General features: G+C 42.9%; 1 protein-coding gene and 2 long non-coding RNA genes across 3 annotated transcripts; 1 reads left to right on the top strand and 2 right to left on the bottom strand.

The window, feature by feature from the left end:
- Positions 1-753: 753 nt before the first annotated feature.
- On the bottom strand, positions 754-5945 carry CDKN1B (cyclin dependent kinase inhibitor 1B). Its single transcript, XM_043563883.1, has 3 exons — positions 4942-5945; positions 4232-4361; positions 754-2135 (listed from the first exon to the last, which is right to left on the bottom strand). Exons 1-2 carry the CDS (start codon positions 5414-5416, stop codon positions 4240-4242), a joined length of 597 nt encoding a protein of 198 aa, XP_043419818.1. The 5' UTR covers positions 5417-5945; the 3' UTR covers positions 754-2135; positions 4232-4239.
- A 2216-nt stretch (positions 5946-8161) lies between these two features.
- On the bottom strand, positions 8162-9785 carry LOC122472825. Its single transcript, XR_006294528.1, has 2 exons — positions 8787-9785; positions 8162-8521 (listed from the first exon to the last, which is right to left on the bottom strand). It is a non-coding gene; the product is annotated as an uncharacterized LOC122472825 (long non-coding RNA).
- On the top strand, positions 8418-13697 carry LOC122472826. Its single transcript, XR_006294529.1, has 2 exons — positions 8418-8531; positions 13132-13697. It is a non-coding gene; the product is annotated as an uncharacterized LOC122472826 (long non-coding RNA).
- Positions 13698-19927: the final 6230 nt, after the last annotated feature.

Below are 19927 nucleotides of genomic sequence, written 5' to 3'. Positions count from 1 at the left end.
TAGAAAAAAAATTTACACCTTAGCCACATTTTTAAGAGAATGTGTAATAACAGGAATCATTTTTAGTAAATTTGACTTTAAAATACCTTGTCTAAGTTTTTCTTATTAAAGTAAAAAATATCTTACCTCTGCCACGTCAACATGGGCCCCAAACCCTCAGATTTGGTATTTAGATTAACCAGTCTTGGGTTGTGTAGATTATAACCAGGAAATTTCAAAATTGAAGGATTTGTTATGACCAGTTTGAAGAATACCTGTTCCGTCTAAATTAGGGTGGAATTCCAATTTCTAAAAGACCTATATATATCTAAATATTTTTGACAAGAGGTGTAGATTAGGTGGTCTGAACAATCGCTTTAACTTCTCACAACACTTGCATGTGTAAATACAGAATTTAGAGAAGTCACCATGTTACTTTCATTTTCAGTCCTGCAAATGTATGAACAGTCTACACTTATGTAAAAATGTTTGAGTCGGACACATATCCTAGAAGATATAAATATTGGAACTAATGGAGATTTGACAATCTTATTTATATGAAAATGTGGCTTTTCCACTTTCCACGTCTAAAGCTTTGTTCACACATACAGAACTAAGTGGAAAATACTATCACATTCAGAACCACATAAACATCATCTGAGATGTGGGCCTAAATTATCAAGACATTTGCCACTTCGTGTTATATTTGTGTAAATACGCCCATAATGCCAGGTCAAATACCTCAAAGCTTAGTAAAGCACATTACAGTTCAACTCGATAGCTATGGAAGTTTTCTTTATTGATTGCTTGATGTGTAACAATAATTGGCATCTTTTTCACACATTACAAAAAATTATACTTGGCTCAGTATGCAACCTTTTAAGCATAGCCATATTATTTAACAGAAGAAGGGGAAAAAATCTATTCTACCCAATACAGCATTTACAAATGCACAAAACATGCCACTTTGGCTTGTATATGGTCTAGATTAAAAAAAAAAAAAAAAATCTCTTTTTAACATAAATAAGTTAGTATAATCTTTCAGTGTCTTTACAGAGTTATGTACACAGGTACACTTCAAATGGTTTTGTTTCATACACATACACAGGCAATGTAAAAATACTGTTTAAAGATGTAGTACCCATTTCAGTAATTCCACGTATGCTTTTCTCTATATGCACTTTCCTTTAAAAACACCATTTCCTTGGGGCAAATTAACAAATAAAATGAGAACCTTTAAATTAAAATGATTTCATTATTTTTATGTGAAGTTACTGGAAGATGTTTAAAAAATATCCAAGGTATTAGAATTATTTTGACTGTGTCTACACAGCTCAAAGTCCAAAGAAAATTAAGAAATCTTCTCAGCAAACCTGATAAAAATTAGACGGTTAAATCTGAGCATTTAGAACTCCCCCCATACACCCCAGATATTTGCCCAGAATTACCTGAAAGGATTACCTAACTGCTGAATAATTAAATGGTAAATTCCAATTTTAAGAGAAACTGAAGGGGGGGGGGTGGCGGGGGGAATAAGAGGATAGTTTTTTGTTTAAAAAAAAAAAAAAAAAGCCATTTGCCACTACATAACGGAATCATCAGAGCTCCCAAATGAGAAAAAGCTTCATGTACAAAAAAAATTAGCAATTATTTGCAACCAGTGTTCAAATTTGGATGATTTTTTAAAAATGAATTATCAGTTTTCACTGAAAGAGACATTACATCTTTAAAGAAAACAATTCAAACCCTTCCCCAAAACTGCTTCTCTTCATGCAAGTCAAATATTTTTCTCCTTGCTCTAAATGGAAGCAAGCTCTTCAGAAACCCCCCCCCCCACGCCAATTCCTCAGCCCCACCCTGCCGTCCCTCCCCCCAAAGTTTATGTGCTACATAAAAGGTAAAAACTATATACACAGGTAGTACAATGAAGCAAATAAGGAAAAACCTAATTGCACAATGCTACATCCAATGCTTTTAGAGGCAGATCATTTAAGAGTGCCTAAAATTTTAGTGTTATTGTGTTGTTGCTTTTCAGTGCTTATACAGGATGTCCACTCCATGGAGTCAGCGATATGTATTTAAAATTTTTAATATATATCTTCCTTGCTTCACCAAGCAGTGATGTATCTGATAAACAAGGAAACGTGCTCTTAATTCTGCAAAAGAAACAAGAAGAAAGAATTAGGAGAAAAAGCACTAGAATAGCATTACCAATAAAGTACAGGAATTATTTCGTCACTGTCTTAGTTGTGAAATACCTGAGCAATGGAAAAGAAAGTGTGTACTAAAAGCTGATGACCATAGTCCTCTCCATCCAACGTTTCCTTCACTGGATTTTTTACTTTTCTCCATGTTGTTTATTTTTGTTTAGAGGAGTGGGATCTCAACAGTGGGGAGATTTGTCCCCCAGGGGACGTGTGGCAATGTTTGGAGACATTTTAGGTTGTCACACTGGGGGTGGGAGGTTGCTACTGGCATCTGTTGGGAAAGGCCAGGGCTGCTGCCAAACATTCTACTAATGTACAGGACAGCCTCCCACAACAAAGAATTATTCAGCCCAAAATGTCAATAGTGCAGAGGTTGAGAAACCCTGGTCTCGAGAATCGGGGTCAAAGACAGTGAGAAAGAAAGGAGAATTAAGAAACTGTAACACTTAAGAGTATCAAAGTTTTCTAAATTTGAAAAATAAGTGGAACTGTAACTTATAAATGCTCTCCAAAGAAAATTCTATTAACTTTTTTTTTTTTTTCAAAATATTCTGTTTCTCAGTCATATGCAAAATATACACAAGAATGCTTTTGAGGAGGTCCTTACCACTATTTCTAGTATTCTCTGAACTGGCAATGTTTACTAACAAATGCCTCTCTCTATGTCAGAATGGGACCAGATCAAAATCCAATAGGTGTGATTCACTGTGGCTCATCTGATGAGCTAAGCTTCAGGTCACAAACCACAAGTCCCAAGCTGCAGGTGGCTTCAGAAAATTTTTTTCATCCACTTTTCCCACTTCGTATACAGCTGTAATATAGAAGTCCTATAGTGATGTTCTGTATAACCTTTGAAAAATGCCAGATGTGTGTGAAGAAGTCATATATATGACACTATGATTTAAAAACACAACAAACTTGAATCTCACCTTAATCTCTAGGTTCCTTTATTTTTTTCTTTATAAATGAGGATTTTTAAAAGCCAGGATCAACATGTACTAAAATCTCTTTATGTGCTAAGCTATGAGTGCATGGGGGGGGGGGGGAGAGGTCACGGTTCTTATCAGTAAGAAGTTTACAAACTATTAACATATGCACTTTGATCATATGGATAGCCAATCCACGGTAAGTTGAGGGCTGAATTATTCAAATTAGCTGTCCATATTGACCAGATTTTAGTAGATGGAAAAAAATCTCCACTTCTCTTCTGTGGGGTAGACCTGCCCTTGCCGGCCCTTATGACTATTCACGGTTTCCCCTAAAATATCCAAATCATCCTGTTATAGCACAATTAGCATACACATGCTGACGTGTTCCTGGATTGCTTACTCCAGCAGAGTTAATTTAACTTCTGCTTTGTGACTTCGGAAGTTATCATCAGAAATTCTGTAGGAACCTTAGTATTTTTGAGGTTTCCAGTTTGGTTTTTTTAAATACACAGGGTTCCTTTCCTGTTCCCAAAACTTGTAAGAAAACAGGGAAAGCGGCAGTTTATGAAAACGATAAAGATAAAAGCATGTAACCATTGGGTTAACCAAATAGGAACCATTTGTACCTAACTTTTCCCTCAAATTTTAATCATTTACTTGCCATTTTCCCACGTATGGCTCGAAATCTGTTACAGACTCAACTTGAATCCCTGGGAAATGAATTCTCATGAAGTGAGACTGGGGCATACCCCAGTTCTTGTTCAGAAGAAGTTAAGAACCTACTGTTCCCCAACATGTTTTGGTGGGATTCACAGGGAATTGGCCTTCTATCCATTGGGCCTTGGTCACAAGTACTTGCCGAGGACACTTGGTCTAGTCATTCCATGTTTCAAGGAAAAATGATGTCAGGACGTGGAAGGCGTGAAGCACCACGGTACCCCGGAATCCAGTGATGCCCCAGCCTTTCCCATTCCTATTTTTTGACCTCACAAAATATAAACAAAAACAAAAACCCACAAACTCTATAATCTGCCAGCAACCACTAAGATCAGGTTATCTTGGGGTTTGAAAGCCCAATTCGGGATGTAAGTTACTTGCGCCTAGCCATCAACCCACCGATGAGTTTACGTTTGACGTCTTCTCAGGCCAGGCTTCTTGGGCGTCTGCTCCACTGAACCCGCGTTCGGGGAACCATCTGAGACATTTTCTTCTGTTCTGTTGGCTCTTTTGTTTTGAGGAGAGGAATCTAAGGGCAGGAGGGAATTTTAAAAAGAACACACAATCTTTATTAGAAAAACAATGGCTGACAGAAGTTGGCACAATAGGTAGGGGATGAAAAACCCACACCTCCACCCACAATCCTGGACCCGTCATTCCCAGTGGCCTTTAAGGGCACAGAATGAGGTTGTTTTCACATAACAGAAAGTGTATTCTACGCCCCAAAGCTCTCTGTCCATTGCGAAGACGGAGGCCGTGGATACACATCCCAACGTTGTCACAGACCCACCGCTGGCTAGCGGGGAGGAACTGCCATGTTTTCGGTTAGAGAAATTATCAGATAATACCATCTCAGGCTCCTGACTTAAAAATAATAAACAGGCAAGCAGTCAGCCGGATAGCATTTAAAACCCAAGATTAGGCCACCTCGCTCCCCACAAGCTAAATCAGAATACGCTACAAAAGTAAATAAATAAATAAATAAATAAATGAATAATAAACAAACAAATAAATAAAAAGCTGAGGTTAAGACCCTCAAGCAGGCAAAGCGGTGCCCCGGACAGACAGACAGACAGATAGACATTTTCTGCTTGGGGAAGGGTCATTACCATCTGTAGCAGGTCGCTTCCTTATCCCAGGGCACTGCTCCGCTAACCCCGTCTGGTTGTCCGATGTATCAGTCTTTTGGTCTACCAAATGTGTGTCCTCTGTGTTTGCCTGAGACCCAATTAAAGGCACCGCCTGGCGGTTCCCGCTGACATCCTGGCTCTCCTGCGCCGGCACCTTGCAGGCGCCTTTGGGTGGCCGCGGGGGTCTGTAGTAGAACTCGGGCAAGCTGCCCTTTTCCACCTCTTGCCACTCGTATTTGCCCTCCAGGGGCTTGTGATTCTGGAAATCAAAATTCCACTTGCGCTGGCTTGCCTCTTCCATGTCTCTGCAGTGCTTCTCCAAGTCCCGGGTCAACTCTTCGTGGTTGACCGGGCCGAAGAGGTTCCTGCAGGCGGAGGGCTTGGGGTACTCCGCCTGTCTGGCGTCCATCCGCTCCAGGCTCGGGCTCCCGTTAGACACTCGCACGTTTGACATCTTCCTCCCGGGTCTCTACGACCGCCTCGCGCGCGCTCTCCGAAAACAAAACTGAACAAAACAAAACGCCCCGACCCAGCCCGAACCCCTCTTATAAGCCCTGCGACTGCGCTCCGAGCCAAGAGAAACAAACACGGACAAGTAACTGCCCGAGCGTCAGGGGCGCGCTGGCTCTGGGGGAGGGGTGAGGGGAAGCCCCGGCCAGGCAGCCGAGAGCCGCCGCCGATCAAGTGTACCGGCGAGCGGGAGGGCGGGGAGGGGAGGGGAGAGGAGAGAGGAGGGGGGTGGCAAAGCCAGTCCAGGTCCCGGGCTGCTGCGAGCCCGCGGGTCCCGCCAACCGAGCGGCTCTCCAAACCTTGGCGGCGTCGGAGTCGCGGAGCGGCGAGGCTCTGGGGACAGGGGAGGGGGAGAAAAACACCCCGAAAAGACGAGCCCCCTTTTTTTAGTTGCCCAATATGGCGGTGGAAGGGAGGCTGACGAAGAAGAAAATGATTGACACCGCAAGTCTATTTAAACAGAGGAGGAGATCCATTGGTTGCGGCGCCGGGAGCCGCCCCGCCGCGGCTGGCAAGCCCGGCCTTAAGGTGGCCCGGCGCGTCCCCGCCCGCGCGCGCGCGCGCGCGCGCCGACTCCGACAGCGCCGCCCGGAGATTGGCTGGTCGCGTGACTGCCGGAGGTGCGCCGCTGCCAGCAAACCTGCTCCGGCTGGCCTCGGAGAAATTAAAAACGAGACAAACAAACTAGCCAAACGGCCGGGGAGCCGGGGAGGGGCGGGGGCGGCGGGACCTCGGGTTCAGGTCACCGCGCTGCGCTGGCTGGCGCGCCCACTCCGCGCCCGGGAAACCGAGGGGCTGGATCAGATGATCTCCAAGGTGGCTGGAGGCTCGTTTTACGCCTCGGTGGCGATCGTGTTTTCCCGGCACTCGCCGGGCCGCGGGTGCGGGCCACTGGGGGCGGAGGCGTACAGTGGGAGTTCTGCCCCCAGCTGGGCTGTCGCCGGTGGCCCCAACCAATGGCACCGCGGGGCTGGGGGCGGGGGAGCCTTCGCGGAGGGCCTGGGAGCCCCCCTGCCTGGGTGCCTCGGCTGTGGGTGAGCAGTGGTTAGCTCACCCTTAACCTAGAAGTCTCGGCTCTTCTGGGGGGTGGCGGGAGGTTGGGGAAGAGGCCAAAGCGAACGTGGGCGCAGCATTTGTAATCTAGACTGAACCCAAGCTCTCTCCCTCAATAAAAATAAGGATTTCAAGATCAAAAACTCGACTGGTCTCCCAGGTCCCTAATAAAACCTGTAGCTGTCTCAGACACAGGTTTCAAAAGCGAGGTCACACCCCTGACCCAGGTTCTTGCTTCCCGAGCACATTTAAGGCCACTGACATGGGCTGCGTGTGGGAACTCGTCTCCTCTTTGTATTTTTCACTTCTTTCCCGGGTTGTAGCAGTTTCCTCTACCTGAGTCCCGCCGCCAAATACAACAGCTCCTTCCTTCCTCCACCTTTCCCTCCCACTAGATTCACTGCTACAACCCACCCAGAGCAAAATTTAGATGCAAGTGAATGCCTTTACATAGCTACAAATCGTTGAAGGGTGAAAGTAATCTGAAAGTCCAGATTATGAAATGATTCATAAAACCACAGCAACCCTGTCCTCACTTCTGATACTATTATTTGGGCGTTTCTCTGCTCCCCGTTACAACTTGCAATTATCTATCAACATGATCCTGAGCAGGATGGTGAGAGTTAAAGATGTATGGGGAGGGCTGTCGTTTCTGAGACACCGGACTCCACCACCCGCCCATACATATAATCTTGGTTTGGGTCAAAGTGGATACATTTTACTGGAAACTAATCTCCTTCACTTCTAATAGTACACAGCAGCAATGTTTTCTTACGCATCTATGCTACAGATGAGTTTGATTTTTAACTTTTCTTAACCACGTATTGTTCCAAAGTGTGTTCCACTTTTGTGTGCCTGCCTCACCTCGGCACTCCAGAATGTAAGAGCTGGCAGGGACCTTCAGAACCCTGTGGCTCAAACCCTCTCTTTCCACCACTGAGGAAATTGAGAGCAGGAGAGGTTTCCTGTCCAGGGACACACACATCCAGTAGATGGCAGAGCCAGGTCTCCTAACCCTCAGGCTGGTTCATTTTCTCTTTCTTTCCTTCCTAATGGTTCAGGTTTTGCCTGGATTCGCCTGTGCTGTAGTCTGCAGATCCTCCTCTCTTCCAAGGGATTCAAAATGGCTTCTGCTCATTCCCTGGGCTGCCTGCAGATGTTTCCTAGATGTGGCCTGTGGTCACTGATATTTATATGCAGCTGTCACTGGCCTTTGGTATCACTATGCACTAGTTCAACTAAAACGCAGATTCCAGAAGGCCAAGAGTGATGATACCCAAGAGAGCAGTGAGAGAGGCAGTGCCCAAAACTAGTTTCAAAGTCAGGACTTTCCACCTTATTGACAGAAAATATTTCACCTGCGATCCACGTGAGAGGTCTCACCTTTATTTTTGTACACCTAAGGAGCTATACATAATTTCCTGGATTAGAGAAGGGGGGAGAGGGACAGGAAAATTAGGGTAGGCCTCAAAACCACATTTTATACACTATTCCCGGAATTAGATCACTGTTGACATTTTAACATAATTGTTAGACTACCCAGGAATTCTGTATTATACATAAGCATAAATCCACATGTATAAATACACAAACTACCACATAGATGTAAAAGGAGATATTCTAGAGTATTACAACATACCACAAGAGTTTGATTTTATTCATGGAATTAATATCTTACATAAAAGTAGAAAATTAATATTTCTCTCCCCTACACACCCTGAATCTTTCTTCAATTAATATGTGGGAGCACCATTTTGTTGCTTTGTTTCTTTGGAAGAGTAAATGAGTCACAGTCACGCCACCTTAAGAAAGGCTGTGCTTAAATCGACCTTGCTGCGATCTGAAAGCGTTTTGGTTACAGGCAAGGCACCGGAGATCGGTAAGGCAAATAATGAGTAGTAGCGACGAAGCGTGAAAAAAATACTATGGAGTCCCCAAGGGAAGAGGGAACGCGGAGATCCGAGCGAGCGCCATCCTCCTTGCGGAAAGTGGGCGGCTGCAAAAGAGTAAGCCAGGGTGAAAAATTTCAGAAAAACACTGCGAAGGCGGAGCTTGGGTAGAAGACAGAAAGTTCCCCTCGCACTGCTCTAAAATGGGCTCTGCTTCCCCAAGACCCAGAATCTAGTCCTGAGCCGCGTTTTTGTCGTTTTCACCCCTGACGGTTTCCTACTTAGAGCTGAGAAGCGTCGCGTAAGCCAGCCAAGATTTCTGTGTCCTTCACAAACTGACACAGAAGCAGACACCAAAATAACTTCAAACACCTGCGTAGTAGACAAGGGTCCAAACGGGGTGGTAAGGCCAGCTCGCCTCCCAGATGCAGTCCTAGGGGCGAGGATGGGGGGTGGGTACTTGCGCAGCCCCGAATGTTTCTGCGAAAGTCCGAGTTTCCTGGCCCAGTTGCCCCTCCCACCACAAGTACGAGCTTTTAATCCTTCCTGGACGATGTTGATAATAAGGCAGCTTTCACTCAATTTCACTCTCCTCCTAAACCCACATACTTTTACAGTTTGAAGATTTCACAGTCATCTGTTTCTGACATTTTCATTCAACTTAACAAATATTTATTAGGCCCCTTCCATTAATTTGCTTATTCTTTTTTTCTTTCAACAAATAGTTACAGACTGCCTTGGATATGCCAGGCCTTATCCTAGGCTCTGGGGATAGAGAAGTAAACAAACAGATTTAGACTAGGATGAAGCTTACTTCTAAGTAGGGGGAGGGGAGACAGAAAATAAACCCCAAAATACATGACTAAAATACATACTATGTAAGGAAGTGATACATGCTATGGAGAAACCCTAAGCAGAGGAAAGGAAAACAAAGGGTTTGTGAAGTCCCTGTGCGAACAGAGTGGCAGAGAAATGCCTCATTGAGAAATTGGCCTTGGAGAAGCTCAGAAGGCTTGAGAAAGGAACCCGTGGGGGTAGCTGGGGAAAGGGTATCCCAGTAAAAGGAACAGCAAATGCAAAACCCCTGATGTGAGATCTTTGTCCGATGTCTTCCAGGAACAGCAAGGAGCAAGAGGAGAGTGGTAGCAGAAACTCAGGTCGTACAAGACCATGTAGGCCTGTGTGGAGTTTTTATCATGGGAAGCCACTGGGACACTAGGAAGTTCTGAGCAGGGGAATGATGTGATCTTACCGTGTTTAAGGTATTCCCCACGGCATTATTCTCAGCAGCAGTGGGGGTGAAAGGATGACTTAAGTCACAAAGCCTGCCTTTAGGGAGTATACTTCATAGGTGTGGGAGGCCACCAGATGCACAAAAAGCTACAGAGGTAGAAGGCAATACATGGAAGAACAGAAAGAGGAAGTCTTCAAGGAAGTGTTCAAGTCAGTTCTTGAAAAAATGAGAAAAATGTCAAGATTATAAGGATGTATTGGTGGGGCTGGTCGTTGGGGGATGGGATCAGACAGTTGGCAGGCCATGGATGGCATGCTGAAAAAAAATCTGTTTATTCAACAAGCAATGGGAACTGATGGAGCTTTTGGTGCAGTAAATAATGTGATCACTGTCCAGGCTTGTCTCTTGAACAAGAGCAAGCCTGGGCCCTGAGAGACAGTGTCCAGGGACAGAGCTAAATGGAAAGCTGGGTAGACAGCCCCATTATGGTGTTAATCCAAAGGAAGCTGGTTGTTGGGCAAAGTGTAATGTGAGGCAAGAGGGTAGAAGCATGGACCATGAGACCAGGATGAGAGTATTTGGAACAGAAGGTGGGAGGCAATCTGGCATGATCACCTGAGCTACAGAGGCATAGCTCTAGATGCTTTGTATGTGGTGATTACAGCCCCCAGAGTAAGTGGAGACGTAAGTGTTAAGGGGCCCAAACTGTCTTGGACAATCAGATCTCTGTATTAGGAAGTGGCATCTGACAAGAGTAAAACATGGGTCCGATGAACCTGGAGAGGCTGACTCAGTGAGGTAATTTTGGAGCCTGATTGCAGTTGTTCAAGCAAGAGACACAGCAGCATTAAGCAGGGCTGTGGAGGAGGGAATGAAATGTACAGAACGAATGTAGGATTGCCTCGGTAGTTAGAAAGCATAAGGAGATTAGAGAAAGATGGAGAAATGGAGGACAACTTTAAGGACTCAAGGTTGGGTATTTCAGAAATACTGTCATTAATGAAGAACAGTAACACAGGGGGTCAATGTGACACAGACTGCTAGCTGTCCACCAAAACCCATTCTTTCTCCCTTAGTATCAGAATTATAACTGGGCTGACAGCTGCCCAGCCACAGTAAATTTCCCAGCCCCTGTGCAAATAGAATGTGGCCTTGTGGATTAGGTATTTCCCAACAGAATGTAAGAAAAAGGGATATGTGTCTTCCCGGCCTAGCACATAAAACCTGTCACATCAACCTCCTACTTCTGCCTCTCTCTCTTTCCTTTCCTATGGGCTATAGGTGAATACTACCGCAATTTTGGAAGCCACATTTTTTTTAAGTAAAGCTCTGCACCCAATGTGAGGCTTGAACTCATGACCCCAAGATCGAGTCACATGCTCTACCACCTGAGCACCCCTGGCAGCCACATGTTGAAGAACATAGAACTACATCAGCCTGGGTCCCTGGCCTGACTTGAGAAATAAATAAATAAATAAATAAATAAATAAATAAATAAATAAATTTCTATTTCGTTGAAATTTTGGGTCTATTTCCTATAGCATTTTGTAGTCAATTCTAATTAATGTAGAGGGGGAAATCAGGGAATAAGGAATAGGGAAGATTCAGAATTTGATACAGTCAGTGTGTGCATTGAAACTGGATCCCCCGAGAAAAGAAAGAGAGGCTATGTTCCTTAAGAGGGCAACAGAGGGGCACCTGGGTGGCTCAGTCGGTTGAGCATCTGACTTTGGCTCAGGTCATGATCTCGTGGTTCGTGGGTTCGAGCCCCTCATCGGGCTCTGTGCTGATGGCTCAGAGCCTGGAGCCTCCTTTGGATTCTGTGTCTCCCTCTTTCTCTCTCTCTCTGCCCCTCCCTTCTCTCTCTCTCTCAGAAATAAATAATAAACTTTAAAAAAAAGGGCAACAGAGATGGTATTAGAAAAACAAATCTGAACCATAATGTGAAGGGGTGTCATGGTTGGTGGGGCTCTGTAAGACCTGTCCAAATTTACAAATATGCCATTAACCATATGGCCACATCAGATACTTTGTTACAAAGGTATGGGAATAAGGATGCATGTAGCTTCTCCATCCCTTGATGTCTATGTCGCACTTGAGGTGTGCAACATTGTTTCTTCACTGCCCCAGGCTCTCTTCTCAGAGAGTCTGTCCTCTTACTTAACCTCGTCTGCTGAGGGACAGCAGATTATATGACACTGTTCCCATTCTGATCCTGAAGTTGACCAGATGAGGGGAAAGCAGGTGTCCTATCTGACCTAAACTTGGCCAAATTCCAAATTCCTCTAATGAAAATTTGGAATCAGGTCACAGAAACCGGTTAGTAAATTGTCAGTCAGAGATTAATAAAGTGATGCAGATTCAGAGCTGAAAGAGTTGTTTTAAGAAAGGCATCTTCAGGGGTGCCTGGGTGGCTCAGTCGGTTAAGTGTCTGACTTCAGCTCAGGTCACAATCTCACAGTCTGTAGGTTCGAGCCCTGCATTGGGCTGTGTACTGACAGCTCAGAGTCTAGAGCCTGCTTCAGATTCTGTCTCCTTTTCTCTCTGCCCCTCCCCCACTCACACTCTGTCTCTCTCTGTCTCCCAAAAGTGAATAAGTTTTTTAAAAATTAAAAAAAAAAAAGGTATATTCAGGAGGCACCTGGGTGGCTCAGTCGGTTAAGCATCTGACTCTTGATTTCAGCTCATGACATGGTCTCACAGTTCATGAGATCCGGCCCCTCCTCAGGTTCTGCACTGACCCCACAGAGCCTGCTTGGGATTCTCTCTCTGCCCCTCCCCCACTGTGTGCCCCCCCCCCCCACATAAATAAATTAAAAAAAAATTTCTTTATTTAAAAATATTTTTATGTTTGTTTATTTCTGAGACAGAGAGAGACAGAGCATGAGTGGGGGAGGGGCAGAGAGAGGGAGACACAGAATCCAAAGCAGGCTCCAGGCTCTGAGCTGTCAGCACAGAGCCCAACGCGGGGCTCAAACTCACAAACCGTGAGATCATGACCTGAGCCGAAGTTGGTCGCTCAACCAACTGAGTCATCCAGGTGCCCAATAAAATTTTTTTAAAAAGAGCGTTGTTATAAAAAAAAAAAGATATCTTCAGCCCACATGTGATGGAGATGCAGATAATGATCTTCTGTAGAGTTCCAGAGGAAAGAAATGGGCATGCAAAGAGAGGCAGTGAAGAGACCATGGGATTTAGAAAGACAGATAACCCTTAGCAACCAAAGACTCCCCAGGTTCTGGATCCTGCAACTCATGAGGTTCCTCTCCCTGGACTTAAGTTTTGTGGGACATCCCTATGTTTATAAAACAATTTCCACTTTCTTTTCCAAGCTAGTTCGTTATGGGTTTCTGTTAGTTGAACCTGAGATGTTCCTGATGAACTCAATGGTTTGCATATTTGAAAGCAGCTTCTCTGGTGTTACCACATTTGGCCCTTATAAGACAACCGTTACGAGGCCAATGCTATCATGTTGTCTTTCAGATGAAGTCCTAAGACGGAAGGCTGAGTGTTCCAAAGCCAAGGAAGAGAGTGAGGAAGGTACTAGAAGCAGCATGCCTATTCTCACGAAGCAGAGTCCAGAGTCCATGGTGACAATACTTGAAGAAGATGCAAGGACTCCATAAATTTTATGACTGAGGCATCATTGCCTTAGTTTACCTACAATGCACTACACTTCCCCCCATCTCTGGGGGAAATGAAAGTTAAATTCCTGGAAAGAAAAATAACATCTTTGAAAGAAATTGGGTTGCAAGAAGGGTATCAAACTGATATGGTGGGGTCATTCTTTAAAGAAAAAAGTGCATCAAGCATTTCTACTTAGAGAAAAATCTTCATTTTCAAGTAAAATATGGTAAGCGAGGGCAGATTTACTAGTATTGCTGGTTTCAAAAGAATGGGAAATAAATAGAAAAACCTGGAGTCATAACCACATACCTGATTTACATGATTTATTTACCTGATTTATTCAGCTTCCAAGACTGGAACATAAGTGGCCAACTTCTGTGAGTAGAATATGGAATTTGGGACAATAAATAGGTTCACCACCACTTCACTGTTTTCAATTACATTCTATTCTTTAAATTGAGAAAACGTGATGGGGAAAACCTCCTTCGATTATGATCTGTATTTAATTTATGCAAAATTACACCTAAAAAGGGAGGGGAGTGCTCTTTTTCTACTCCTGATCACTCTCTGAATAATTATTCACATGAATATTTGTTCATTCCTTCATTCATTAAATTTTTAATGAGCCCTTACCAGATGCCAGCCTTTCTGGGGACACAGTGGAAAACAAAGATAGCCAAAGTCCCGCTTTCATGGAATTGAGCTTACACTCAAGTGTGAAAGGCAGACAATACACAAACAAATAAGCATAGTTTGTCATGTTGTTACAAGTGCTAAAAGGAAACAAACTACTTTAGGGTACAGAGAGTAATGACGGCAGATGCAATATTAAGAGGAAAGGATTCTTTGATAAAGTGACATTTGAATAGAGACCTGAATGAAATGAGGGCATGGACTATGTAATTTTCTATGTTCCAGGCAGAGGAAATAGCAAATCCAAGGGCCCTGAGGTAGGAATGTGCCTGGAATGGCTGAAGAACAATAAGGGAACGGTAAGCCAGAAATAAAGTAGGGCCTGGGAGGTAGGAAATGAAATCAGACAGTAAGTAGGAGCCCAGATTAAAGATTTTAGATTTTATTCCAATCAAGATAAGCCATCTTTGAGCTGAGAGTTTTGATTGGACTTTGGCTAACTTTAATCACTTTGCTGAGTGGGAAGCACTACAAAGAAGCAAGAGAGAAGCAGAAAGACCAGTGAGCAGACCATTGCAGTAATCCAAAAAGGAGGTCATGTCATTTGAGACCAGAATGGTGGCAGTGTAAGGACAAAAAGGATAGACTTGATAGATGTGTTTTTAAAGACACAGCCAATGGGATTTGCTGAAGGATTGGAAACAGAGCGTGTGCATGAGCGAGAGGAGTCCATAATGATGCCAAGGCTTTTTGGCCTAAGCAACTGAAGAAAAGTTTGGCTATTTACTGAAACGGGGTTGGCTGAAGGATGGACGAATTTTGCTTTGTGTTAAGTCTGAGATATCCATAGACATCCAAATGGAGACGCTGAGTAAGTAGATGTATACATGAGTCTGGAATTCAGGGGAGAGAGGTTTGTGCTGGAGATACAAATTTGGAAATTTTCAGCATTTAGATGATGGGACTAGAAGTCACAGGACCAGATAAGATCACCAAGGGAGTTTAGACAGAGAAGAGAAGAGGCCTGAACAGTAAGAAATCAAGAAGATGGGAGGATCTAGGCAAAAGAGACTGGAAAGGAGACACTGATGGAGTAGAAGAGAGCCTAGGGAGAAGGGACCCAGAGAGCAAGTTAAAGAATGTGTCTCAAGGAGGAGAGAATTACTGGTTCAAATGGTTCAATTGCTGCTGACAAGAAATAGGACTGAAGACCTACCACTAGATTTAGCCATGGAGGTCACTGGTAATCTGGACAAGAGTAGTTTTGCTAGACTGGAAGATATGAAAGCCTGACTGCTATCTATCCACATGAATAAAATATGCACACATGTACCTAGTCTAAGCAGAGGGTAGCTAGGTTCTAATATCAGGCATCAGTCTGGAAGCAGGCCAGGGGTGGGGTCTGAGCATTGGCAGATGGGAAGTAAACACATTATAAGGGTGCCTCCCATTGCTTACCTGCCCTACTTATTTCTTTGTATGGTTTCACAAGGCTTCCTTCAATGTCTTTTCTTAACTTTCCTAAAAATTATCACGTCAACAAACTTCCTTAAACCTCTTTGAAAGGAATAGCTTTGGGAGCCTGTGCTAAGAGAATTAGTATGGAATTAGCTTTGCTTGGGAGTCTCATATTTCAACTAGCTAGTGTTCTGCATAGAAATTCATTGTACAACAGCATCTTCTGTTCCCATCATAATAGACTGTCTTATTTACCAAATAAACAATGTAAGGCTCTAGTATAAATTCTTGGCATATCAAAAGGGCAATGAGTTTCATTTTTATTTATTTTTGACAAAAAGCCTTTCCTTACTCTGTCATAATGGTATTCTTCTACAAACCTCAATAATCTGCTTAGGATATTCCTGTGTCTGTGGAGTAATTAGATCTCCAGTGTCAAATGCAATTTGTTACCTTTTTCCTTAACTCAGGATTAGATTTTCTGACCTAGAATGTTTCAGAGTAGTTTTCCATCTCTTCCTTTATTGAAGAAACAGAAACATCCAGAATAGTTAGGCCCTCTGTGGCCACATGAGGACAGAAGAGGGTAAGTAATAAGATAGAATTCCCCCTCCCCCCCCCCACCCCCCAGCATTCATCAGGCAGGAATGTAATTGACCTGCTGCGCTATTTAAACAGCACAGGAGGGCAGCACAAGGCCAGAACTGTCAGCCCTAATCCTGCAACTATGCCAAACCACAACCATATTTGTAATCTACTTTTTTTTTTTAATGTTTATTTATTTATTCTGGGGGAGAGAGAGAGAGAGACCAAGCGCATGAGCAGGGAAGGGCATAGAGAGAGGGAAAGAGAGTATCCCAAGTAGGCTCTGTGCTGTCCGTGCAGAAAAACCCAACTCTGGGATCCATCTCATGAACCATGAGATCATGACCTGAGTCGAAATCAAGTCAGAGGCTTAACTGACTGAGCCTCCCAGGTGCCACTGTAATTTACTTCTTAAAATGCATACACAAGAGTTTCAATCCCCACCAAATTTAATTGAACTATAAATTTACATAGATCTTATTAAATGTTTTCAGATTATTTTATGTATTAATAATAGATACATTACTCACATAGTGATCTGAATTTAACTTTTATCAAAGCAGAGTGTTTTAATAGCTATGCAATCAAGGTAAGTATTATAACCCTTAACAAGTGAGGAAGTACAATAAAGATAAAAGGTGACTTATCTATGGTCACACACAATTAGGCATAAGGTCAATGTAACAACTTAAATCTGATTCTTTTCTACTAAACTTAGCTCTTTCAGAAAGTCAGCCTCTTCTCTGTGAGTTCGAGCCCCGCGTCGGGCTCTGGGCTGATGGCTCGGAGCCTGGAGCCTGTTTCCGATTCTGTGTCTCCCTCTCTCTCTGCCCCTCCCCCGTTCATGCTCTGTCTCTCTCTGTCCCAAAAAAATAAATAATAAACGTTGAAAAAAAAAATTTTAAAAAAAGAAAGTCAGCCTCTTCAACATATAAAAACACATATACTGCCTCCATGACATATTCACCTTGAATTCAGATATAAATTGACAGCCTTTTTGTGTCTCCAGTGAGGCCAATTCTTATGCTCTAAACAAAATAAATGCAAAGTAGATAGCACCCAACAGGTATTACTGACCAATACGCATGATTCCAGTATAGCTCAAAGAGATACCTCCCACTGCATTCTAGTAGGGGTCCTAGATACGGTAGTTATGGAACCCATCAAGTCCACAGCCCCACCAAAGGTTATGGCATGGGCTCCTGACCAAGAGCTATGGTTTATAATGGGGCCTGATACAGAGAGCTCTGCCTGAAAGAAACAAGATGGTAATTAGCTAAGTCAATCTTATACTTTCACTCAAGATTTAGAACAAGGAAGTATAGCAAGAACCATAGGTTCTTAGTGAAACCTTGGTGAACCAAGGTCATGGTGAAAAGAGAACCGACAGATGCAGAGAGAACACATGTAGGGACCCTGTAGTCACTATGTGCTAGAATGACAGGCCATGGACTTCCTAGGTATAGGTGTCTAGAATTCCCAACATCCCAAATGAACTTTTGATTCCTGTTTACCTGGGACCCTTTCAAGGCCCCACAGTTTTGGCTTTGTATTTTCTAAGGACTTGGCAGTATGGCTAAGAACATGTGAACACACATGCACACATATCCCACACATTCAAGGTAACAAACGGGACTGTTCCTTACAACCAAAAGACTATATACCATCACGCACAGATATTCTTCACAATCAATATAAACCCACATTTAATCCCAACCAGGGTCACACGGAACATATGCTTATATGATCAAAGCTGTACTTCATTCACTCAGTATCTATTGATTACTTACGACATGTCAGGCATTATATGAATGCTGGAGTTACAGAGAGAAATAAACAACAGAGACAAATAAGGCAAGGTCTCTACTTGAGGGGCTCCAAGCTCAGCAGGAAAGACATAGGAAGATTATACAAGAAACAAATTATACAAAATTTGGAAAAATTGTATACCGACTGCCTAAGTGGTAGATTCCCTTTTGCTTGTACCTCATCCTGATAGGGCTCTTCTATCCAAGTCCAGTTTATCAGTTAACACAGATTTGTGTCAGCATATTGTACACCCAAGTGAATAGATGAGAACAGAATTAAATCATCATTCTTGAGTGCTTTGCTCATTGGGATGTAGAATGGTGTAATTATATGGACATGGTTAATAATTACTAATTTCATCATGACCATTATTTAACATGAGTGCTGGCTTCTCAGGAGTTTAAATGTGGTTTGATGTTTTAGATTTAAGAGTTAGACAACCCTTGGGGCACCTGGGTGGCTCAGTCGGTTAAGTGTTCACCATCTGCTCAGGCCATGACCTCACAGTTTGTGGGTTCGAGCTCTGTGTTGGGCTCTGTGCTAACAGTGTGTGGCCTGCTTGGAGTTCTTTCTCTCCCTCTCTCTTGCCCCTAGACTTCTCACACACACACACACAAACACACACACACACACACACACACACTCTCTCTCTCTCTCTCTCTCAAAATAAATAAACTTTTAAAAAATTCAACAAATATTTAAGTGTGTGTAATTTTGTGAACCATAAGGGCAATCACTAGAGGAATTTTGAAAAGTGAACAAAATACAATCACTACCTTCAATGGGGGGAGTTTTATTCTATATATACAAACAAAGAGACAATAACATTAATTCAAAGCCAAATATGTGTGCTTTGAAAAGATAGTACAAGCAAAGTGTTAACGAAGTTTTTAGAGGAGATCAGGGAAGGCTTCAGAGGTTGCTTTTGAAATGGGTCTTGAAAACTCAATGGGTTTTAACTAGAGGGGAGGAGTAACTGAATTAATCAAATGGTACAGTTTATTAAATGTTAACTTGGTAACTTGAAGAGTCATTTTATTCCCCCATTATTGTTTATTGTCACTGTCCAAGATAGCTCACAAATTTACCAATCCTTTAAAAATATAGGAAATTCTCTCTTCGTTTTGCCTACTGACAATCTTATCTCCTACCATAAAAGCTGTATATGCTAGATATAGTCATTATTAGTACATTGCAATTGGTAAATAGGGAAATAATGTCAATATAACTCAGAAATCATGTTGGTTCATGGGGCACCTGGGTGATTCATTCAGTTAAGCATCTGACTCTTGGATTCTGCTCAGGTCATGATCTCACGGTTAATGAGTTGAAGCCCCAAATTGGGCTCCATGCTGCTGCTTGAAATTCTCTCTCCCTCTCTCTCTCAAAATAAATAAATAAACTTAGAAAAAAGAATTATTAAAAAAAGAAAAAAAAGCAGACAATTTCTCAGGAATGCTTTTCCTTAGAATAAATAGAGGTTTGGTAGCTTAAAGAGCCTTTAAGTTTTTCACAATAGTAGCTTATACGGTGAAACTGCACAGTGTAAATGAAAGTATAAAAGCATTTTCTCCTGTGTGTGTGTGTGGGGGGGTGCTGATTGAGAAGGCTAAATTTTGGATCACATATATTTTTTAATGTTTATTTATTTTTAGAGAGGGGGAGGGGCAGGGGCAGACAGAGAGGGAGAGAGAATCCCAAGCAGGCTCCACACTCAGCAAGGAACCCAATGTGGGGTTCGATCCCATGAATCGTGAGATCATGACCTGAGCTGAAATCAAGAGTCGAACATTTAACCGACTGAGTCACCCAGGCACCCCTTGAATCGTATTTTTAATTTTGATGAAACTGCTTTTAGTTGGAAGCAGCATCCTCTAGGACCTACATGTTACAAGAGGGAAGCCCATGTCCCAGGGTTAAAGGTTCTAAAGAAATGCTATATAATAGAAATATGAGACACACATACAATTTTAAGTTTTCTAGTAGCCACATTTTTAAAAAGCAGAGTAGAAAGAAACAGGTGAAATATTTCGACATATAATCAACATAAAAACTATTAATGAGATATTTTACATTCTTTTTTCCATACTAAGCCTTTGAAATCTGCTGTATATTTTACATTTACAGCAAGCACATCACAATTTGGATTAGCACATTTATTTTTATT

This window comes from Prionailurus bengalensis, chromosome B4, assembly GCF_016509475.1.
Source record: "Prionailurus bengalensis isolate Pbe53 chromosome B4, Fcat_Pben_1.1_paternal_pri, whole genome shotgun sequence".
In the NCBI taxonomy this organism is placed as follows: domain Eukaryota; kingdom Metazoa; phylum Chordata; class Mammalia; order Carnivora; family Felidae; genus Prionailurus; species Prionailurus bengalensis.
The sequence above is the reverse complement of the archived record's forward strand: the minus strand, read 5'-3'. Positions and strand labels throughout refer to the sequence as shown.

Excerpts from the sequence above, each read along its gene's own strand:
- CDKN1B (XM_043563883.1), bottom strand. The coding sequence starts at position 5,416 with ATGTCAAACGTGCGAGTGTCTAACGGGAGCCCGAGCCTGGAGCGGATG. Across the intron at positions 4,362-4,941 it reads GAAGCGACCTGCTACAGATG|ATTCCTCTCCTCAAAACAAA; the intron begins GTAATGACCCTT and ends TCCTGCCCTTAG.